Source organism: Hypomesus transpacificus, chromosome 3, assembly GCF_021917145.1.
Source record: "Hypomesus transpacificus isolate Combined female chromosome 3, fHypTra1, whole genome shotgun sequence".
NCBI lineage: Eukaryota > Metazoa > Chordata > Actinopteri > Osmeriformes > Osmeridae > Hypomesus > Hypomesus transpacificus.
In genome coordinates, this window is record NC_061062.1 from 276,991 (window position 1) to 301,965 (window position 24,975).

The 24,975-nt window shown below is 46.9% G+C and overlaps 1 protein-coding gene across 1 annotated transcript; it reads right to left on the minus strand.

Moving 5' to 3' along the window:
* Positions 1-821: 821 nt before the first annotated feature.
* si:dkey-157l19.2 (uncharacterized protein KIAA1522 homolog) lies at positions 822-24,842 on the minus strand. The gene is given in 9 exon segments (XM_047017231.1): positions 822-2,008; positions 2,105-3,851; positions 3,853-6,227; positions 6,424-6,537; positions 6,711-6,843; positions 6,940-6,989; positions 7,164-7,307; positions 15,912-16,155; positions 24,544-24,842. Coding segments are annotated over 8 exon segments (4,830 nt in total). The 5' UTR covers positions 16,144-16,155; positions 24,544-24,842; the 3' UTR covers positions 822-1,973.
* Between the last annotated feature and the right edge of the window lie 133 nt (positions 24,843-24,975).

Genomic DNA, 24,975 nt, shown 5'->3' on the forward strand with positions numbered 1-24,975 from the left:
TTGTGGATTCACAACAAATAGATTGTCAATCATGTATTGGATTCATAATTTATTTTCATGAATCATTTTGGGGTTTTAAATTGAATTTTCCACTTCTAAAAACCGCTGGCCTTGACTGTTATTTTAAATCGGGATATTCCAAACAGGATTTACTTTTTAAAAACAGTTCACATGCAGGCCCAAACTGAAACAGAACATCTTTTGTACAAATAATAACACTAATGACTTTTTCAAAAAGCTAAATAAAAAAATCTGTATAAGCATATTATAAAAATATTAATTCTGGAAGAGGAACACTTGCAAGAGGACTGTCTATTTATGTCCTCTCATCTCAGAAGCCACTATCGTATTCTACACAGGTTTTTACACACCCAAGAAAGACAAATGTCACCACACACCTCACTAAAGATGCCAGATTACATCACATACCAGCATAGGTGTTGCAAGGAATACCCATTTAAGTTACAGATGAACATTTTTTCCTAATGGAAACCCAACATGTTGGGTCCCATGAATCATCAGCAGTGTTACCTGGTGAAAGTTCTTTTCTTCAAGATCTTCAATTCCTTTTCTTCAAGTCATGCTTGGTTCTTTGAATCTTCTGGACTTAATCACAAGATGCTATATATGTTCTTGTCCTAACCCATAAAAGGGAGGGAAGTCTGGGCCTCCCTGCTTAGGTCGCTGCCCCCGTGACCCGATCCCCGGACAAGCGTCATATGACGAACGGACGGACGGACTAACCCATAAACGCATGGCCCTGGATCAATCATTGGGCATCAGATATGTGATCAGGGTCAATTAAAAGGAGAAAACATGTATTCATTGTGACAATTTATTCTCTTTTATTGAAATACATGAACGTGAAGAATCATGTCTTTGATTATCTTTACTATCATGCTAATCACTTTGAAAATGATTAATTATCCAAAGTATTTGTATTGCACAGTTGAGGAGTATCTTCCTCTCTGGGCAATAAACAACATCAATCTAAAGTACAGTAGCTTCATCCGGGAGGAATGTGATTTATATATTCTCAGTAACCATAAGCAAAAACATAAAAACTAAGACCGGAATCAGAATCAACATGTGAAGGATTTAATGACATGAAGGATGATCCTCCAGTACCTTCACAGCAAAAACTAAGAAACAAAACACAAATTTAAAGTTATATGCAGATTTGGACCAACCCTTACACAAATGTAGCATGAATAAACGTTAATCATTTGGGGTAAATTAATAAGTGTAGAAACAAGGAAAGATAAAGATGTCATTACAATAAAACAGTAAAGGAAGATGGCACATTTCACTATGCTCAAAAATGAAACTCAAAGTATCTACACAGGAAAAAATAACTTAACTCCATACAGTTTTAGGACATGGAAGAAATCAGACTTTTAGGGCCAGTTTTGCAGACACAGATTAAGCCTAGTCCAGGACACTCCATTGATTTTATTTTCTTTAGTCCTAGACTAGGCTTAATCTGTGTCTGCGAAACCAGCTATCAAAGATATATAGCAGGATTTAATAGTGCATGTTCTTTTCTTATAATTATATAAATATCTTAGAAGTAAAACATTTGGGTATAATACATATAGGCGCCCATAGCTCCCCCACTTGCAGTAGTTGGCCTGACATTGGCATAAAAACATGACATGCCACAAGAGGGCGACATGCGACTATATCAGTAGGCATTGGGCTGTCGACAGCAGATCAAAATATCAAAGTGAAAGCTAAAGACTTTTTAGCAAAGAAAATATAAATGTATAGTACAAAAGGTAGAGACATTTAAAGACCCAAACTAATAACATCAAACTCAAAGTACCTTTTTCTTTCCGTCATCTGATTTCTCTTCCTCTTCTCATCCTCTTGTATACGTGGATACTCTTGTATACTCTTGTATGGTGGTTAAGTGTCTGTTTTGATGGTCCTCTCCTCTTCAACCTGCTCATAACAAGGGAGAGAGTGGCGCCTCATGCTGCTGTTCCACTGGGGGCCTCTGCAGAACCTGCAAGGGAGGAACAGAAAAAATAGATAATATTGTGTAATATTGTTATCAACTAGAGGTGTAGGTGTCTTACATAATGAGTTGCTAACTCCTTACCCTTAATGTTGTCTGACTGTGCTTGCTGTCCAGCAGCTTGCACATGCTCAGTGTCCACTCCACACTCGGCCTCACCAGCCTCGGCCTCACCAGCCTCGGCCTCACCAGCCTCGGCCTCACCAGCCTCGGCCTCGCCAGCTTTGGCCTCACCAGCCTTGGCCTCACCAGCCTTGGCCTCACTAGCCTCGGCCTGTGGTTTCTTGGCTACTGGTGGAGGCACTTTGAGCCCTCTCTTCTGAACTTCTGTTGCCTTATTGGGACCGGACACAGACGGCAGCTGTGCTACCAGTTTGTTGTTGAAGTTGGTTGTGGCTACTTGTGAGGAGGCAGGGTCCATCACCACCTTCTTTGCACTCTTGGAAAAGACAAAGCTGGCGCTGGCGGAAGGAGACTTGTGGAGGTATGCCCCCGGTGGGGAAGCTGGTGAGTGCATGCTCAAGCGAGAGGGGCAGCTGTCTTTAACTGTTCTGGCTGCTGTTCTCAAGCGGATAGCTTCTTGCAGCCTCATGGAGGGGGTGGTGGTCGTGGCAGGGGGGGATTTTTTGGTTGGGGAAGTAATAGTGGTTGAGGTTGGGGAAAGATTCAGTACTGGTGTGTTGGAATAGGACTGCACGGTAGATGGTGAGGTGAGGACAGCAGGTGGGGATGCATCTACAGGAGGAGGAGAGATCATGATTAGTGATCTGCGCATAGGCTTCTGGGGGGCTTCCTGGCTGTTGAAGGCTGGATTTGAAACACTGTTGGAGGATTGGGTGGCTGTGCCAAAGGCCGATGTCTGGTCCTGGGTCTGGTCCTGTTCCTGGGTCTTGGTCTGGTCCTGGGTCTGGTCCTGGGTCTGAGTCTGGGTCTGGTCCTGTGTCTGGGTCTGGGTCTGGTCCTGGGTCTGTGAAGGAGGGTTTTTGACAGACCTGAGCCTGACCATCTGCAGAAGGGAAGGGGTGACCACAGGAATGGCTCCTTCAGGAGAGGACACTGGTGGGGGGCTCTCGCTTTGGGACTTTAGTTCCTGGCCCCATCTCTCTGTGCTCACCACACTGGGTTGGTTTGGGATATTAGCAGACACATTCACAGGGATTGGGGGTGCTGGGGGAATAAGGGGGGTGGCAGGGGCTGGTGGAGGTAATGGTGTGGTCTTCTGAGATGGAGGTTGGGGGGTCTCTGGTTGGGGTGGTGAGGTGTCCTCCTGAGTGGGTGGCTGGGAGTCTTTTAGGGGAGGTGGAGAAGGGATGCTCTGGGGTGGGGTAAGAGTGCTCTCAGGTGGAGGTGGGATCATTTTGGGGGGTGAGGGCACCGTAACCCTCTCAGCTGAAGAAGTGGCATCCTGGGCTGAGATCTTTGCAGGTTTTTGGGGTTGTGGTGAAGTCAGAACTACCTGAGGTGGAGGAGGAATACTTTGAGATGGAGGAGTAATGCTTTGAGGTGGAGGAGGGATTTTTTTAGATCGAGGAGGAATGCTTTGGGGTGGAGGAGAAATACTTTGAGGTGGAGGAGGAATGCTTTCAGGTGGAGGGGGAATGCTTTGAGCTGGAGGAGGAATACTTTGAGGTGGACTGAGTTTGCTCTCGGCTGACGCTAGGGTCTCTTTGGGAGGTGGGGCTAAGGGGGCTGCATAGGGAGGTGGGGGCGGGATGCTCTGGGACTGAACCCTGGTTGTCACTGCTGAAGACTCCGGAGCAGGACCATTTACAGCTGAGACAGAAGGGCTTGGAGGATCAAGCTTTTGAACAGGTTCTTTCCCTGAATCACATTGCTTGGAGAGATATGGGGGGGGGGGTGATCAGGTGTTTTTCACCTTGTGACTCTTCAGTAGGGGGAATCTGTTCTGTCACATCCAGCCCAACCTGGCTTGGAGAAAATGGGGGTGGCGGAGGGAGGAAATCGCTCTCATCATGGCCACAGAGGGGGGGCTCGATGAATGCATCCAGTAGGGGAGGGGGGAGGGGCCAAGACGACTCCCCTGTGGGGGAAACAAGGGGTTCTGGGGGGGCATGGTTGAGGTGGGACGCAGGTGTGGTCTGTTTGGTGGGCGGCAGGGGGGGGAGATGTGCCGGGGGGGGCGAGGGAGACACACGTGCTACTGCCTGGGCACACACACACAACGTGTCACTTTCAGGTGGTGAAGCAATCTTCACCCCCTGGGCTTGGCTTGGAGTCTGTAAGGCAGTCTTAGTCTCAGCTTGCTGTGACGTTGTTAGACCTTCTTCTACTAATCTGACTGACTTTCCGTTTATTAGAAAACTTCTTTTGACATTCTCTTGTTCATCCTCCCATTCTACTTTGGCATTCCCTTTCTTCTCTGTAGACTCCATCTGATTTAGACGTTCATTTTCCTCTTCGTGAACCACTGAACTTGAATTTTCAGTAGCCTGGACTTTTAAACTTCCCTGAACCTTTCCTGACTCAAACATAACGGTTCCACTGCTTGATAGCATCAAGAATGACTGTTCCTTCTCATGACCTTCTAGAACGTTGCTCTCCACCGCATCTAAAACCCTCTTTAGCACAGCTACGGTCTGCTGTGCTGGTGGCTGTTCTACTTCTCTTCTCTCCGCTGACAAACTCTTCAGTGAAGCTTCTTTAGAGCCAGACTGTTTCTGCGCCCGTCTGTCCTTGGGGTTCTTCCTCAAGACTGAGTACGTGTCTGTGGGGGCCGGGGGCCCCAGCAGGAGCTCAAAGCTGCGCTTGTTATGTACCCACACCTCAGGTGGAGGGGCTGGGGGGGCGGGCACCCTGGGTGGGGGTGGTATATTAAACAGTCCTCTGAGGGCCAGAACCAAGGGTGTTGGGGTGATGCATCCTTCTGGAGGGGCAGGGTCAGCCTGGACAGGCTTGTCAGTGGTTGCAGGTTGTGCATGGTAAGGTGTAGGAGATGCTCCAGGGAAAATATTCTGCAGTTTGGCCAGGAATCCTTTCTTGTGCTTGGGGGAGACGCTGTGGGTGTGTCTGGCCGGGAGGGTGGGCGTGCCCCCTTGGCTGGAGTAGCCACTGGAGGGAGAGACAGTGGTCTTCAGGCCGTTCTCCTTGGAGGGTTGAGTGTGAAAGGAGGAGTCTGTGGATGCAGGCTCCGCCTCTGCCACATCATCAGTTAGGATTTTGTTTTGAGGCTTGACTGGGCTGGCTGACACAGAGGACTCCTCCAGAGAGCTGGTGTCTGCAGTGTAGCCAGGGCTGTCTGTGTTTCTCCCAGACCTGGGGGAGGAGCCAGACCTGGCTTCCCCACCCTGCCCTGGGCTGAGATGAGGAGGAGACTCCCCCACCACCACCACCCTGACCTCTGCCAGGTCCCGCGAGCGCCTCTTCATCTTGTCCTTGTGTAGGGAGTATGAGCGGCTGGGAGGGGGGGGGGCTCTCTTGGACTTCATCACAGACAGACTCCGGATGAAGTTCCCCTCCTGCTTGCTCTCCTCCCCTCTGGTCCTTGCCTTGCCATTGGTGGATGTGGTGATCCTGGGGGCCTTGCTGATGGATGATCGGACACTGACTTGGTCAGGGGAGGTTTCTGGAGACGCTACCTCCCCATGGTACTGCCCCTGCCTGGCCGTGCTACTGGAGATGGTGGAGGAGTCTGACACCAGGGTCTCTGATGACTCTGAGCGACTCCACCCTGAGCTGTCTGAAAATGTTGGTTGGTTGTAGCGGGAGGCGGAGGAGAGGGTGGAGGCCTGGGAGGAGGCCCTGGAGGAGGCCCTGGAGGAGGCGGGGCTGGCCAGAAGCAGGCTGCTCTTACTGACAGTGCGCACGCTGTTCCGGCTCCGCCCCCGGCTGATCTCCACCACATCTATGGAGGGTGGGAGCACAGCGTTGGGGATGATCTTGGACAGATAAGTGGCCTGAGGGGAGATGGACATAACGGGGCTGGGGGGATGCTGGGCCAGGCTACTGGCTGTGGTCAACCAGGGGATGGCCACAGACTTAGGCCTTTGCAAGGCAGAGATCTGGGGGCCTGTGGGCTGCAGAAGGGCCAGGTCATCGCGGGGTCCCCCCCTGGCCTGGTTCTCACTGATCGTCTGGAGGGCCTCGTCTCTGGCGCCCTCCTGTGGACCTGCTGGATGAGGACCGTCCCCATTGTGGAGACGAGCATCCTCCTCCAACACCTGTGCTGCCCAGGCTGCTCTGTCTAGGCCTGAAGACCAACAGGAAATATTAATATATATTCAGTACTTTCTATAGTCACCTCTGAGGTTAGTTGTGAAGCTGCCACAAAGCCCAACAACAAGAATATGTCAACCAAATTCACTCAGACCCATGACTCAGACCCATAACTCAGACCCATGACTCAGACCCCACAAATAAGGAAACACAAGGCATGATCCATGTACCTAGTTCCTTCTGGATATGCTGTGGTATCCCCATCACGGTGGTCCTCCTGTGTCTCCTCCTAGCTTTAGCTTTCCCAGGCTTGTTCCCTGAGCTTAGGGGCCCAAATGTAGACGCTGAGGAGATCAAAACGAGACAACAGCAACACATTCAAAAAATGTCATTTAGACAAAAACTAACCATTTAGAGTTCAATGTGGTCAGCTGTGTAACTCCCTTGGTGACTCATGCATGACAACTCAAAACATATTTGGGTGAAAGCACAGCCATCTCTGATGGGTTTAGGTTACCTTGTCGGGTCAGCCCTGAACGTGAGGAGCGGGTGGAGACAGTGGACTCAGAGTCTGGGATGGTGCTGTCTGATTCCACGGCACTCCTTTCACTGTAGCTGCAATACTCACTCTGCTGCACTGTCACTGTTGACTGGAGAGATACCCGAAGGTGCAGCACACAAATGTTTACTGGTGGAGCACACACACTGTGGTATTCAGCAACACTGATTTACAATTAGAGACTTACACTGACACTGATACTTTGGTCATCCTTGAAGTCCACTCCATTGTCGGATTCTAAACAGGAAGACAGTAGAGGGTTAGCTTGTGGCCAGCTGAACCAGGCACAGGAAGACAGTAGAGGGTTAGCTTGTGGCCAGCTGAACCAGGCACAGGAAGACAATAGAGGGTTCGCTTGTGGCCAGCTGAACCAGGCAGGCCTTTGAGTGTGCGATGGGTTAGGGTTATTACCTTCTTGCTGCAGCAGCTTGAGTCCCTCGCGTGCCTCTGAGTGAAGGTCCTCCAGGTACTGGGGCCTGCTGCCTTCCAGGAAAACGTTCTCCTGGAAGGGTGGGGGCACCAGCCTCACCTCCACCTCCTGCTTCCGTACTGCTGCTAGCAGATGGCCACACAAGGGTCACATATGTCAAGGTGATAAATATATAAGGGATTTCTCATTCTATTCTAATATTAGCATGTTTCATAATTTTTTACGATATTTAGAAACAATTGTTGGGAGATAATTAATTTGTAGAAATCACCAGAAATGGTGGTATAAAGTTATTTGGTGCATTTACTTTGTATTAATTCGACAGAAGCGTGCATCAAAAGCGACATGCAAAAAGTGCTTTTGGAAAGTAAAGCAGAATATCAATGATCGGGAGTGCAGAGTTGTAACGGTCAGGGAACGGTCTGTGTTAATGTGGTAAACTCAATAGCACGGAGGTATCATGCACTGCTGTCAGCACTTTAGAAATAGCTTGATCAGATGTTGGAATATCCTCCCTATCAGATGTGATCTACAATTCAGTCAACACTGAGTCCTGCTAGCTCCTCCAGTAGCAATAATACTCCAATCAATCAGTTCCTTTCCAGAAACACTTATCTAACAGAATAAATGGGAGTCAGATCCTGTCCAAGTGACAAAACTAATCACTGTGACTACATGATTATACTGTCCATCATTAAAAAAAGTGTGTCTTACAACAGGCCAAAACCCAAAAGACAATTTAACACTTTATATAAATGGTGTTAAACAGCCCATGTTGTCATTCCTAAGACTTTCAGTTAGACTGGAATTATATTGCGTCACTGAGGTATATTTAGCAGCGCAGTCACTAACGTATACTTAGCAGTGCACTGTTATAGCCAGTAACACCAAAATAGGCACTCATTATTGCTTACCTAACCAATTAGCATACTGACTGCCTTAATTCCATTGCTAAGCGTTTTCCAAACCTGTGTCCTAACGACCAGGAGCAGAGCTGTGAATCCTGTCTGAGGCTGTCAGACAGGCTGTCCAGAAGCAAGCAGGCTGGTGACCTGTTAAGACACTTTCATGTAATATGGTTCTGTTATGGCTGCACTCGCATGGTACCCTACTGTACAGTCCAGAGCTGGACGTGGCTGATTAAGGCTATATGTGCTTGGAGAGATCCTCACTAACTATACCATCGTCCCCACGGTAATGGCCTTAAGAATGGTTGTCAATTAGACAAGTACACATTAATCTTATCTCCCATCATATGTCACGTCAAGAAGTCTTTCAATTCTCAAAATCTTCAAAATTTCATAGTTTCTTGTTTCCAGTGATTCATTTGCAAGGTTCTGCAGCTATTCACAAGCAGCCATTCCTTTCTCAGTTTTGTGTCACAACCAGTTGACCCATTCTGGGCGTTCTCTCTCACACTCTTTATTCTACTTCTCAAGTAGCAATACTAGACTGACCAGATGGGACAAGAATTCAAGAAAGAAAGTGTTTCCAAAGTGGGTATAGTAAATCAATTTGTGTTTGCTAGGTGTCAAATAACTCACCCTTCTTCTTGCAAACCGGCAGGCAGTAAACCTTGTTAGTGAGAAGGACCACCATGACTAGATAGAAATGACTCAAAACACCAACAATCAAAACGACCAATCTTCCAAAAGGAGTAAAAGGACCAAAGATCTATAAAGTTATCGACGTAAAATCAAAGCCCCAAAGAAAGTCACCTTGGATAGACCTCAATCCAATGAGACAATAAAAAAAATCTCAAATCAGATCATGATTTCCCTTGTTGTTGCAGATGAGGATGAGAATGTTGTTGTGTTGGCTCCCTGCAGAGTGCTCGTAGAGAGACGATGGGAGCTCAGACGGTAATCCTGTAGCCTGCATCCACCCTGGCTAACGACTAACAACCCCCCTCCTCCCCCTTTACCCCCCTCCCTTCAGCCAGTCCCCCCCCTGTTTCTGGGTGGGGTCCCAGTGCACACTGGTCCAAGTGCAACTATGACATGGATCGTGGTGGGATTAGGCACATAAACACTGAGCGGTTTAGAGGGGAAAGCAGGGAGATCACGCACCAGGCCCATCAAACCAGGGGTAGGGTTACATGATGGTGGCTCTGACTGCCCCCAGTAAAGCCTGATTAGACCAGACACGCAACTCCCCTCATTAGAGCTACTAAACTAACTACCATGTATTATTGGCTAGCTGACAAAGTCAATCAGCCTTTAGGTATAATGAAGCTCTCTCCTGGGGTCTGTTCTCTGCTACCATAACATCATGTTTCCCCACAAGGGGGAGTACATGAACTAGATAGATTTGAGCTTAGAAGCTGTTGTATACCATATAACGTCACACTTACACAATCATTATTGTTTCATACAACATTGTTTAAAAAGTATCTTAGAAGTGTTTGAAGTAGACTCCAAACATCTGGCTCCATCACACTGGAATATCTCTCTGAAGTCTGTCCCTTCTATACGGGGCATGTCTCCACATCCTGGTGAGGAAATCTCAAACAGCACAAGAGAAAAGTAGTCAGCCTACTTCCTGATACTGGGAGCTAATATGTCAAGGCACCTGAACTAATGGGAAACATTCCCACAATGAATCTCCTGCCTGATGACTGTGTTTTCCAGAACTTTTTCCCAATGACACGAGTGTCCCTCTCCCAGGTACAACTTGTTCCCATATCATCTTCACTGTCTGGTTTTGCACATCAGCTTGTCAACGATCCAACATATTTGCATAGATTTTGTGGTTTGGTTATGGTTAAGTTATTTATAGACTGGGTCAAAATAGAAAATGAAAATGGTTGTGCCCAAACAACAAAATGAATAGATCACAAGAAAAGATCACAACAAAGATACTGACATCACCATGACACATTGGAATAACAAGGGTTTATGTTATCTGTAGTTGCGTGTGCCCAGTACTTATATTTGAATTAATCACCAGCATGAAACAAGCACCATCTGTCGGAGGACTCTGAGATGAAGTCTGTAGTCTCAAAGGGTGGTGATGACAAAGTGAGACCCAAACTGATGTTTACACCAGGGATTAGTAAACTACAGTCAATCCGATGGCCATGACCTTAATGTATTGATGTCAGATATCGGCCTCTAGCCTTAGTAAAAAACTAAATACGTATTAAACACAGATTAAAAGTTGGATTTATAAGAACCCTATCATATCACTGTAAACAAATGTATTTGTTGGTCAAGAGGATTCTTTCATAATAAACAAAACATTCTCAGTCAGTCGAAATGGTTACAAAGCAAATGTCTTCAAAAAATACATAATAATCACAAATTATAAATACATGTAATCAGAGGTTTTGAAACCAAGGTAGTGAGTATGCTCATGACACAGCACCTAGAAGACGATGAACAATAGAGAGCATTTCACAACCTTAAGGTGACTTTTGGGCCTGATGTTTACAGCTGGGAGGGGATGTAGTTCAGCAGGCTGATCTGTGTTAACAGAACAAGCTGCACTCCAGAGCCAGGGTTTAAAACTATGCTGCTAACAAACTCCAACATACTGTACTGGAGGTAGGAACTTCCCACAGAAATTAAAGCACAGACACTCCACATACACTTACAAGGGAGCACACACACACACACAGTCCTGTCCCAGCATGCTCATTCTGTGGGGGTTAGGTTTAGCTGCCTGCCTGCCTGCCTGAGCACCACAGAAACAACTGAACACCGCGCATCTGGGCCTGAGAGGCTATCACACTAAACCCACACACCAACTGCATCACTAGTAGCCACCAGCGGTAACGTCATAAATCCCCTCATTAGACCAATTACAGCTGTCAGATTGCACACAGTCTCTACCTGTCATTCCCATAGATCCTGATGAAGGTCAGAGTCTATTCCTAGCCCCAGCCCCAGCACAGCCCTACCTCCAACCCAGTTCTAGCCCCAGCCCAGTCCTAAACCTAGCCCAGTCCTACCTCCAGCCAAGTCATAGCCCCAGCCCAGTCCTAAACCTAGCCCAGTCCTACCTCCAGCCAAGTCATAGCCCCAGCCCAGTCCTAAACCTAGCCCAGTCCTACCTCCAGCCAAGTCATAGTCCCAGCCCAGTCCTAAACCTAGCCCAGTCCTACCTCCAGCCAAGTCATAGCCCCAGCCCAGTCCTAAACCTAGCCCAGTCCTACCTCCAGCCAAGTCATAGCCCCAGCCCAGTCCTAAACCTAGCCCAGTCCTACCTCCAGCCAAGTCATAGCCCCAGCCCAGTCCTAAACCTAGCCCAGTCCTACCTCCAGCCAAGTCATAGCCCCAGCCCAGTCCTAAACCTAGCCCAGTCCTACCTCCAGCCAAGTCATAGCCCCAGCCCAGTCCTAAACCTAGCCCAGTCCTACCTCCAGCCCAGTCATCGCCCCAGCCCAGTCCTTCCTCCAGCCCAGTCCTTCCTCCAGCCCAGTCCTAGCCCCAGCCCAGTCCTTCCTCCAGCCCAGTCCTTCCTCCAGCCCAGTCCTTCCTCCAGCCCAGTCCTACCTCCAGGCCCAGCCCCAGCCTGAGGCGTAGCCGGGTCTCCCTGTGATCAGTGCCAGTAAGGAGCAGCAGAATGTGAGCCGGACCAGTCTGGGCCTGTCAGGAGACAGGCAGACAAGCTGACAGGCATGCTGACAGGCAGGTCCCACATGAGACAGCCAGAGATGCAACACCTGCAGCAGGAGGGAGATGCAGCACGGAGGTCCACACTGCTGCTGAAGAGCAGCTGGGCAATTAGATGAGATAAATAGAACATTTCGCATATTTTTTTACATACAGATTACCTATACAGTACCATCATTCCTGTTTTCATATCCTGGAAAAAACATATATGTTCTATTAGGAGTTCCCTGCTCTGCACAAATGCAAGCCAAGTGTGTGTTTCTGCTAGGCAGTGCTTGTGCATGCTTATTAAACAGTCTTTGGTGGGAAAAGAACAGTCAAAATCAAATCAGAATGTATTTGTATAGCCCTTTTTACAAGCAATGTCACAGAGGGATTCATGTACCAGAATCAGAATGGGTTTCATCACCATGAAAGTTTTCACAGACAAGGAATTTGCTTTGGCAGGAAGGTGCATACAATAAACATATAGGAATCTAAAATTTAAATATGAGGATTAACTATACTAAGGGTACATAACTAGCAATACGAAGTGGAATTAGAATTCAAATGAACTATACAATAAAATATAAGTACGCCCATAAAACTGCCCCTCAACTAACCTAAACAGTGAGTTCTGGAGAGCAGTGTCACATCCCGGACTGGGGATGTTGGAAGGTGGACAGGTGTTCATGCTTCGTCTTCTCATCATCAATCTTTCTGTAAAGCAGCTTATAAAGATTCTCTTTGGTCTATAATAATTTTGCTGCCGTGACAACAGTGTGTGAAGGCTATAAGAAGCTACTGTAACATATCTATGTCCCGTGACAAAAAACTGAGATATGATTTTCTAAATAATCCCAGTTGTTGATTGCAACTAGGCTTGGCCCAGGAAAAACTGATGCGGAGCATTCAAACACTTCAGGGCCAAGATGACTTTCATGAAATTCAACATCAAGAACAATCCCAACAGATCCTTCAGGGTAGCTGGCTTTGGCTTCATGTACCTGGAGTCCCTTTATACACATCTGATCAATACCAGGGGGTGTTGACTAAAATGTCACACATTCAACTTAAAAATCTCATCAACTGGTATGGAAGACCCATCTGCAGGAGGATGAGACTGGGTTTGGATGAAGGACATCTTCAGCTGTCTGGAATACAAACAGTTAATCAACCCTGTCCCACAGAGGAACCGCAATTACTCCTTCGCTCACATGGTAACATGTTTTAGGTGTGTGTGTGTGTGGTTCCTGACAGACTGGTGTTAGTCAAAAATATTTCCCACCCTGCAGTGAGGCAGAGGTCCTGGCCTCCCTGTTACCTTCCCTCTTCCACTTCCTGACACAGGAAGTCCTGTTCAGCTCCTGGGGCAGTCTGGGTAAGTCAGAACAATCCTCCCAGGGTGGAGTGTTTGATTGCTTCCCGCCATGAGACGCGGAAAGTGAAACAGTATCCAGCTTCTCAAACCTGTTCTCCGGCCCCCGCCGGTCTTTGTCAGATCATTCAGGCATCAACAAAGTTGATCCAAAGAGCGACCCACCCACACACGCAAACACACACTACACACACACACACACCGGCACACTGTAGACAGACACACTCACATGCAACTGATAGTGTGGAGGTACAGGTACAACTAACAACTTAACAATAGACTTCACACAGTAGACCAGCCCTCACACAATAGACCAGCCCTCACACAATAGACCAGCCCTAACACAATAGACCAGCCCTAACACACAGTAGACCAGCCCTCACACAGTAGACCAGCCCTAACACACAGTAGACCAGCCCTAACACACAGTAGACCAGCCCTCACACAGTAGACCAGCCCTAACACACAATAGACCAGCCCTAACACACAATAGACCAGCCCTAACACAATAGACCAGCCCTAACACAGTAGACCAGCCCTAACACACAGTAGACCAGCCCTAACACACGGTAGACCAGCCCTCACACACAGTAGACCAGCCCTCACACAATAGACCAGCCCTCACACAATAGACCAGCCCTAACACACTTCCTCAGGGAAATCAGCGCCATTCTCCGCCCACTATACCGGACATTGCAAGGATTTAAACGCGCAATTGAATGGGCCTCCTTCTCTCTTTCTATCATGGATCAGCCACCAAAGTTGAAACAGCGATGACTGTTTGAAATGATCCTGATGCCAATATTTGTAATGTAGCAAGGAGTTTAACAACTGCTGGAATGGAATGTGAACGCTGAGTCGGAGATTTAATGTAATCTTTGATTTCTTCCAGTAACTGTAATATTGCATGGCTGCTTAATCTGAATGCGTAATGATTTAGTGTTCACTCAATTCAAAAAGTGTGATCCTTGTTGCAAAAATCCTTTGGCCTTTGTCTTCGTCTTGCTCGGGTTACGGCTGCCATTTCACCAGGAGGCATATGCACATCCTGATTTACGCATGCTGTTAAAAAGCGTAGAATTTTCAAATGCAAAAGAGATGCGCTTTCACAGGTGGTTTTTGTGCATACCGCGGAACACATAATTAGGCGCACTTAACGCATCCCCTCCTATCTTTTTATGGGAAACTCCCACTTTCCCCTTGACCCTCCCGTGAATGCATATGCATGACACAGAAAGCGCAATTTGCCATTTTGAGAGAGAGAGAGAGACACAGAGAGACACAGAGAGACACAGAGAGACAGGACAGGACAGGCTACTCAACATGACAGCCTGGTGAGAACTCCATGGTCCAATATACAGAGGTGCAAAAGTCAGGTGAACTGAGAGGTAACACTGGACCAGGAGTCTAGATAACCTCCAAAGTTCGCAACCTGAGAGGAACACCACTCCTCTCTCTCCCCACCCTCACAACAGGCTTCTGTTCATTATCCATCTGATGATGAAGACTGCAGCATTAGCAGTGGTTGAACACACACACACAGACACACACAACCACTCTCAGTCTTTTGTTGATCTCTCCTGACATCAGTTTCCCCAGGCAGCCCATGGGCAGGGCAGTCAGGAGAAACACCCCTGGTTCTTATGCTCTGGCATCAGCTGGCAGGGCTTCATGAACTGGGCATGTATCAACCCCGAGACCTGAACCCTAGCCCTGAGCCCTGACCAGGAGCCCTGACCCAGAGCCCTGACCCGGAGCCCTGACCCGGAGCCCTGACCCGGAGCCCTGACCCAGAGCCCTGACCCGGAGCCCTGACCCGGAGCAAGGGGGCAGGAGGTTCTGGGCTGCTGTTACAGACTCTGTTCACAACTCTGCAGGCATTCAGCCCTCAGGAAGGTGTTCAGGAAGTGAATATGCTTTCCACCATGCCATCATTGTATCTGCCAGCAACTCTGGCATACTGTCTCAAAATGCCTCAGTATGTCTGTGTGTGTCTCCATGTGTCTGTGCGTGTCTCCATGTGTGTATACATCTCTGATTTCTGTACTACATGTTAAAAGTATCTCCTGTGTGAAACGCGACAACAGAATCAGGTCGAGTGCATCCCAGAACAGGACGGACAGAGATTTCTTCACGGCAAACAAAGGCTCCAGGGGTCAAAGGACAGGTTCATGAGTCACATGTTGTTCAAACAGTCCTCCTCCAGAGAGCAAACATGCCTGTTAGCCCAGCACGAGGATATTGAACTGTTACCAAACACCAAACTAACCCTAACCCAAACACCAAACTCCCAACAAGCCACTGCTCAGAGACTACAGCCACCGAGATCCACTTCATATCCAAACAATACCATATTTAGGGTTAGGGTTAGTATACAATACCATGTTTAGGGTTAGGGTTAGTATACAATACCATATTTAGGGTTAGGGTTAGTATACAATACCATATTTAGGGTTAGGGTTAGTATACAATACCATATTTAGGGTTAGGGTTAGTATACAATACCATATTTAGGGTTAGGGTTAGTATACAATACCATATTTCACTCAGGTAAAAAGGTCACTGGCACTCTTTATATTTACAGATCTGTAGAGACGGTTTATCAGTGTTTGAATGTATAAAACGTAGGCCAGCCAACAGCAGAAGCACTGTGTGACATACAGCGAATCTGAGAACACTGGCCAGGCTACCTGCACATTACTGAAAGCCAAACAATCACATGGTGTAGAGGGGTGTTTTCTCCTCCTGGCTCTCACCGTGGCCAAGGGGCAGTGTGGGCGGTGGCCTGGCTGCGTTGGTCCCTCCCGGATGTGTGTCCAGGCTGTTGCATCCCAGTTCCTTCTTCTTCTTGCCTTTGAGCCAGCTGAAGGCCCGCCCCAAGGAGCCCCGACGCTTCTTCCTCCGGCCCCCTCTGGTGCTCCGCTCTTGGGCAAACACTTCCGCCATGTCCTGGGGAATCAGCTCCCCCACTGAGCCCCGGGCCGACATCCCACACTGGAGCTAAACACGGAAGGGAGGGAGGGCAAAGAAAAAAGGCTAAATTGATTAAGCACAAATACTATTAATTGCCTTCATTCAATGAGAATAATTACATTTCTGGATGCTTTATCACTGTTGTTGATTCATGTTTCTGTTGACATTACATAGGAGTTTCCCCTCACTGACTTCCATTCAGAGTAAGTGAAGCAGACTAGTTGTGTTCAGGCCCCTCTGTCCATGTTGAGGGTTGAGAACCCAGCATGTTCTACCCCCCTCTCGCCTCTCAACCAAACTTGACTGTTCTGTGGAGATGTGGCACCACTCCCTTCATTCCTAAACATGGAGTCATGGTTCAGAGCCCCACCCGTAACCATACACACACCAGTCACACACACAAAGATTTACACAAATCCAGATAAGTAAACACACGCTCGGTCCACCACAATGTTGGTCTCTTTGCTTCATTTATACAAGTTCTTCTTGACAGCGTCCTCCATTATTACTACTAATACTTCCTGTGTTCTTCCTGTGTTCTCGATGTCGAATGCGATGACTTCATCTCCTCGGCCTCCCTGCCAAAACCGCTCGCCTCCAAGGCAGGTTTCTGAACCTTGCTGTTGGGGAGCTATAGAGCTGTAGAGCAGTAGAGCTACAGAGCAGTAGAGCTGTAGAGCAGTGGGGCTGTAGAGCAGTAGAGCAGTAGAGAAGTAGGGCAGTAGAGCAGTAAGGCTGTAGAGCAGTAGGGCTATAGAGCTGTAGAGCAGTAGGGCAGTAGAGCAGTAGGGTTGTAAAGCAGTAGGGCTATAGAGCTGTAGAGCAGTAGGGCAGTAGAGCAGTAGAGCTGTAGAGCAGTAGGGCTATAGAGCTGTAGAGCAGTAAGGCAGTAAAGCAGTAGAGCTGTAGAGCAGTGGGGCTGCAGAGCAGTAGGGCTATAGAGCTGTAGAGCAGTAGGGCAGTAGGGCAGTAGGGCTATACAGCAGTAGGACCCCCTCCTCCCCCCCAGACCCGGGGCAGGAGGGGGTAATCAGAATCAGAATGGATTTTAATCGCCATGAAAGTTTGCACAGACAAGGAATGTACTTTGTCATGAGAGGAAGCCGCTGCAGGCGTGCCGACAGACAGGAGGGTTAGGGTTAGGGAGGACTCAAGGAATCCTGTATAGAGGAGAAGCTGGGGAAGCTTCTCTAAATGTCCACTGTGTCCAGGACTGAGGAACGCAGTCAAGTCAGGAGCTCATGCGAAACCCAGACACCTGAGATAATGGGCAGGCTGGAGACATGTGCAACCAACTAAAATAAAGTTCCTATTACACTGTGCCTAGGTATATAGGGCAGAAGATCCATGTTCTACTCATACTGGCAAGCTGTCCAAGACACGAGTGTCCCAGTGCCAGACGACACCAGCACTGAAGCATATAACCCTGCCGTCCTCCAGAACTACAGACCGGTATCATTGTTACCCTTCGTTTCAAAAACAATTGAACGTGCTGTATCTAACCAACTGTCAAACTTTCTCTCGCAGAACTACCTGCTTGACCCCAGCCAATCAGGCTTCAAGACTGGCCACTCCACAGAGACTGCCCTGCTTTCAGTCACCACTGCCCTCCAGTCTGCCAGAGCGGCTTCCAGGTCATCCGTCATCGCCGCTGTGAAATATTTTACTGTTGATTATTCTTCTACAGGTACAGTCTTGCACTTTTTGGGGTTCATGTTGTTTTAATTTGTAACTTACATAACTTCATGCTCTTATGGGTCTTCCCTTTGGCACTTGTTTAGTTTTTCACAATGTATGCTTCGTGTTTTGGCTGCTTGCAATGTTTGGGACTACCTCGTTGTTATGATCAGTGACCTATGCTCTTTTGTAAAGCTCTCTCTTGGAAGTTGCTTCACATTTACATTTACATTTATGCATTTAGCAGACGCTTTTATCCAAAGGGACTTCCAAGAGAGAGCTTTACAATAGGTCACTGATCATAACAACGAGGTAGTCCCAAACATTGCAAGCAGCCAAAACATGAAGCATTCATTGTAAAAAGACTAAACAAGTGCCAAAGGGAAGACCCATAAGAGCATGCAGTTATACAAGTTACAAATTTAAACAACATGAACCACTAAAAGTGCAAGACTGTACCTGTAGAAGAACAATCAACAGTAACATATTTCACAGCGAGTTTGGATAAAAGCGTCTGCTAAATGCATAAATGTAAATGTAAGATAACCCTGGCCTTTCTCTCACAGCCTTTCTGTGTCGATACTCTGTGTAAATGTGTAAACGTGTCGGGGATGTGGGGATGAGGAATGAGACGGCCCTGGCTCTGTTTCAGGTTGAAGCTGCGAGGCAGACTGCGTTGCCAGACTCTCCTCACCCTGGTCATAAACCAACCCTTCAACGCTCCAGTCTCCCCCAGGAATGTCAGCATCAGAACTGCTGGAGTTTGTGTTTGCTTACAGCAGAGTCTACAGGAGACAAAGGGGTTAAACTGTCTGGCCGTCTAAAGCTGAGGTTCACAACATTTTTTACTGTCAGATTATTTTGAAATAATCTTCTAATCTCGTCTGTGAGAGAAAGTGAACCCAGGGTGATACTGAGAGGGTAAGTGAACCCAGGGTGATACTGAGAGGGTAAGTGAACCCAGGGTGATACTGAGAGGGTGAGTGAACCCAGGGTGATACTGAGAGGGTAAGTGAACCCAGGGTGATACTGAGAGGGTAAGTAAACCCAGGGTGATACTGAGAGGGTGAGTGACCCCAGTGTGATACTGAGAGGGTAAGTGAACCCAGGATGATACTGAGAGGGTAAGTGAACCCAGGGTGATACTGAGAAGTGAAAGGCATCCAGCATGTTCAACCTTTTTAAGGAAGTCGAGTCCCTTCTCATCCAGCTCCAGTAAGGCCTGTGTTTCCACCCAGAAAATGACAGTAATTTGGACATGACTAATGTTTGTAACTGGGGCAGTGCAGACCCAGTCCTTGGGGTCTGGGTCAGGGGCTTCTAGGAGAGAAGGTAGGAGACCAGCAGTGACGCTAAGCACCCTGGGAATCATCAGAGCCCACTGGGTCTGACTCATAAAAGCATCGTCATGGTTACCTTAATTAAAAAACGATATATTTCTAGAGTACAAGACAAAAAACACAGATTTTAAAATCTGGAACATTGTCATGTTGGTCATATATGGTGCACAAGAGTACCTTAAATCTTACTAATTATATTAAAGCAAGTAGAAAAGTAAGTACAACAATGCTTTTCATAGAATAAATGTGTCGCTTTATCCATCAATATTTTTCTCCTTTCAATATTATGCATTGAAAATGCTTGTCTGATGGAATATCTTCCTGAAGATATATTTTTTTGCTTGAGTAAATAAAAGTACTTAGGGCCTCTGCTGACATGCACATCACCACGGTGGCCCCCGTTTAGAAACACACCAAAGCAAAGAAAGAAACACACACTTCAAGAAACACACAAAGCTCTCTCAAACAAAGTACCATGCCAACATTCAAATGACAGAGTTGCTTCATTGGCACAGTCATTCCAGACCTCAGGACCACACCTCTCTCTGGTGGATGTTGATATACACACACAATACACCTAGAAAACAAACAAAATGAGGGATAATGGAATCTTTCATCACACCACCTTTTTTGTGGACTAAGGAAACTTGGACTTCCCTTCAGGCTGCTTGGGGCGCTACACTATCAGGGTAGCATTGATGGGAGTCACAATAGGATGTCAACAGGAACATCAAGCCTCACTCAAACATACAAACAAACACACAAGTTTAAACACACACACACACACACCACCGGCCGCGGTTTACAGCTTGGTCCTATTGGAACACACTATTTACCTTCCATTCACACAGACAACACAGGCAGCACAACAGGTCCACCTAAACAAGTTCCATACATCACAACATAATCATTTTTTCATACAGCTCTATACCATACATACTCTACTTACCATGTAACAGAGGTATATATGAGTTATGGTCCTGGTGTTAACAGATACACCCAACATTCATTCATGATCTGACAGCCTTGCACAGCACCACGTCATCAAGCTGGAGGGGCTGGAGGAGGTTAAGCCCTGCTGAAACAGACGCTTCTGCCTGTGGAGCTCCAGGTTTCACTGTCCAAGTGGGAACCATGCAGAATTCATTCAACTCAAGCTATGTATGTTTTGGGACAAATAATGAGGTGATTGAGAAAAACTAGCATGTATCACTTGAGTCTGGCGCTAGCTGATATCCCAGAGGCAGATTTGGTGGCACATGCTGTCATTTCAACATCCACGCCTGCAGCTCGCTCGGCCAAGCTCTTATCTTATCTGACATGAACAGTGTGACTTGCAGTAGAAGTGGTGGCTGGCTGAGGTGAGTCAGAGCGGAGCAGAGCGGAGCGACTCAACTGCTGAGCGCTCATGGGGACAGGGCAAGGGCAGGAGGGTGTAGCAGGAAACAGACGCCTTTGTTTGAACAGTGAGTGTCCTGGGCCGAGGCGCGAGCCTCAGTCACCTTCACCCCCTCGCTGCGGTGGCTAAACATGACCGTGCTGCAGCTACAAAGGTTACAAAAGAAATTCCTGAAAGCATTCAATCAAACTCAACGAATCCCCAGTATGAAGTTCTGTAAACTGTGTTGGGGTTGTGAAAACTCATCTGGAGAGTGAAACTGAGGTAAATGTGTCCATGTTTCAGGTGTGAACTGTGTTATAATCAGGCCAGGGCGTGTCTCTATTCTCTAGGCAGAATCAAACAAAGGACAGCCCTTCCTTCTCTCTATACACCCCAGTCCTCTTCCACTTAAGGCCTTCCTTCAGAGAAGGGATCGAGCCAGAGACACATTGTACGCATTCTGAACCAGACATAATGTACTTGCTTTATGAAGGTGAAGCTGTCAAGGGGGATACTGGTGTTACCCAATTCCATGTCTCAAGTAGGACTCACTAGCACAAGCACTGACAGAGGCTGCGTCTGTGAAGAGGAATGTCTTTCCTCACACTGGTGATTACATCAACCATGGTTTCCCTTTCTTCTGGCAGTTTCTAAGAAACCCCACCGTCACTTGATCAACAGTCACCTGGAAGGAAGTTTACTCTGTGCTTCTACTGCTAAGATGACTCCCCAACAGACTATCAGTCAATGTGTCTTGTACATCATGATCAATGGGTAAAGGTGGGGTTTTCTTGAATCACACTTTGTTAAACTGGTTTGTTTCACTGAAGCTTCTCTTACGGTGCATCCAAAAAGTAGCGCCTCACTTTTTCCATGTTATGTTCCAGCCATATTCCAAAATTGATTAAATAAAATATTTTCCAAAAAATTCGACACACGCCCATAAAGATAACGTGAAAAATGAAAAAGATTTTTGCAAATCTTTTAAAATAAAAACGGAAAAAAATCACATGTATAGTATTCACAGCCTTTACCACGATACTCAAAATTCAGCTCAGGTTCATCCTGTTTCCACTGATCATCCTTGAGATGTTTCTATAACGTCATTAGAGTCCACTTGTGGTCAATTCAGTTGATTGGATATGCTTTGGAAAGGCACACACCTGTCTATAAAAGGTTCCACTGTTGACACTGTGCATGTCAGAGCACAAACCAAGCCATGAAGTCCAAGGAATTGTCTGTAGACCTCCGAGACAGGATTGTTTCGAGGCACAGATCTGAGGAAGGGTACAGAAACATGTCTGCAGCATTGAAAGTACCGTCAGCACAGTGGCCTTCATCATTCGTAAATGGAAGAAGTAACTCCATGTACATGTTATATTTCATTCTTAATTGTTACAGATCTATTAAAAATAGGAAACAAACGTTTTCACTTTTTCTTTAAGGGGTATTGTGTGTAGAATTGAAGAAACATGATCAGATGGCTGTGGAATCGACCACAGGTTGAACGCTAGCATGTCCAAAGAAGTAGTCAGAAGCCAAACATTTTGGTTAAAATACCACACAGGGTAAAATGCTCAACAGCTATAGTACAGCTATGGTACAGCAGGCCTGCAGAGCTGCCTGTGTTTGTGTGCTGTTAAGCCAGGGTAGCCATGCAGCAGCATGTCTGCTAAGAGCAGGGGCTGCATTCCTGAGAGATTGATAATTACTGTGGAACTCACAAAATCTCTCTCCCTCTCTCCCTCTCCCTCTCCCTCTCCCTCTCCCTCTCCCTCTCCCTCTCCCTCTCCCTCTCCCTCTCCCTCTCCCCCTCCCCCTCTCCCTCACTCTGAAAGACAGTGGCCTGGGAAAAAGACATAAAAACATTGTAGCCTGGCTGTGAGGGAGAGAAAGAAAGAGAAAGAGCTATTGAACAGTGGCTTAATACAAGCTAGCTAAGGTTCATTGTGACTGTTCATTGTGTATCCATTTCAGAAGTGAGTGACTTGACGCTGCAGAAGCTAGGGCCATTAAAACACCCTTGTTTTCAGAGATCCGTTGCCATGGACCTAAGCCTGGGCTTCTATCTAACCCATTAAGAACAGACCCTGGCCCACAGACATAGTACGCTGTTTACAACTAGAGGAAGGTCTTTAACAGTGGTGACTTGGGGACTGTGGAGATAAACACAGCTGTGGGCTTAAAAATACACCCTCTCCTGCTGCTGGCATCTCTGCAGTCAAAACAGAAGCTCTGGGACCAGCCCACAACCCCACCCTCACCAGCTTCACCCCCAGCAGCTCTCAGAGATCAGCTTCACCCCCAGCAGCCCTCAGATATCAGATTCACCTCCCAGCAGCCCTCAGAGATCAGAGTAGGGAAGAGGATGGAGAGAGCCGTACAGTAACATGAAGCACCTGGACCGACACACACACACGCACACACACACACACTGATCTGATTGAATGATTGCTGATCAAGGGCTCAGTGGATATAAATGAGTATTGATCACTCAACTCCACTGATCAAATTCCATTGTTATCCAATCAGCAAACCAGAGATGGAGGTAACGAAGTACAAATACTTTGTTACTGTACTTAAGTTGATTTTTAGTAGTACTTCACTTCACTATTTACCATCAACGTAATACTTTCATTCCTTACATTTTTTACACACATATCTCTACTTTCTACTTCTTGCATTTTAAAGCCAGGCTTGTTACTTTAGTTTTAATCTATATTTGGTTGCATGATCAATATTATTAATTGTCATTGCGCGCGCCTCATCATTTCCTGGCTATTACGCACAACAGACATAAGTTAGTCTACGAAGCTACCATGGAGCAAGGCAGAAGGCAATAAGAACAATATTTAAAAAAGCTCTGTCTCTCATTAATCCCTCCTGCGGCTGTCCGACCTGTCCAATCCCAGCACAGCTACATGTCCTGTCCAATCCCTGCCCAACTACAGTCTGACCTGTCCAATCCCTGCCCAGCTACAGTCTGACCTGTCCAATCCCTGCCCAGCTACAGTCTGACCTGTCCAATCCCTGCCAGTATCACAAGTTTTCATCTGGTTCTGCCACATATCCAGCAGTTGCATAACCAATCAGTGATCTCCTGATGGGAGATAAGACTTCCCCAGATCCCCCAGATCCTCAGGGAAGTCTCCCCCTCAGGGCACAAGCCCTGGCATGGCAGGCTGGCAGGGAGGAATAAACAGCAGAACATGACACACCCTGCCCAAACTACCAAACAACCAGCCTCCCCAGCTTCTTGGCTTGAGCTAGGAGAGAGAGGAGGCTAGTCACACCGCCAGGCCAGCATGTTATGGGCTGACCCCGACACTGATCTTCTAAATGACCGATGTTCCACACATCCAGAACTGATCAGTGTTGGCTGTGAGATGTTAGGAGCTGGATATAAGTCTGGGAAACATCCACCCAGCTGCACCACATTGTCTGGAAAATTCAAGATTTTGAACCAGCTTTCAGTGCAGTTTAAAGTCCATCTCGATTGGCCTAAAGTGCACACAGAGGGGGGAGACTTCCCTGAGGATCTGGGGAAGTCTTATCTCCCATCAGGTTAATGAACAGTCAGTCTCTAACGATAAAAATGTATGCCAGATAAACTGCATCGGTCAAATTGTTGATGCGTCTTGCTAGACTAAATGCCCTTGGACAATTGAAATTATACATAGTTTGGTACAAATGACTTGCTAAACTGGTAGGGCCAAACACCCCACACTTCGTTTATTTATTGCCAGTGCAAGACATCTTACTGGATCCTTCGTTTTCTGACATCTCAACTGGAAGTTTACTAGTAAAACGAATACCCTCCGAATAGATGCAAGATGGCATCTTTATCTCGTGAGAAAGTATTAGGTTTAGTAGGCCTAGATTCTAAACTTTCTTTCTTGAAATTGAACAACTATTTCACAAATGGAACAGCTGGATTAACAAAATTGTACGAGTTTAAAATTATAAAAGTGCAAACGATGACCATATTTAAAAATGTTCTAATTAATCGTGTCTTACCTCTGTATAAACTTGATAAAATCCCGATTTGATGGGTTGAATTCCCTTATCCGCTCTCCATTTCTACCGTCGCCAGTGCGTACTTCTCCAAAGTATTTCACTGTCCGAACTGAAACTTCAGGTGAACCATTTCCGCGAAACAGCACTTCAGGAAGAGACAAGAATAAGCTTGCAGAAGTTAAACCGTGGCTTTCTGCAGTAATTTATGGACACGCTGTTGATTTGCTTGTGGACTCTCAAGTAATACACCAAAATGCGAAAACGTGCGTTGCTGTTGTCCTGTCCCACCTGAGGCTGCTCAGCGCACAGGTGAGGACCGCCAGAGATTTGAAAATGTTTCATTCATTGTTTTTACAGAGCCATCTAGTGGCGATTTGTTGGTATGAAACATGGTAGTTCATTCGTTGATGAGTTTAACTATTTGAGATAGTG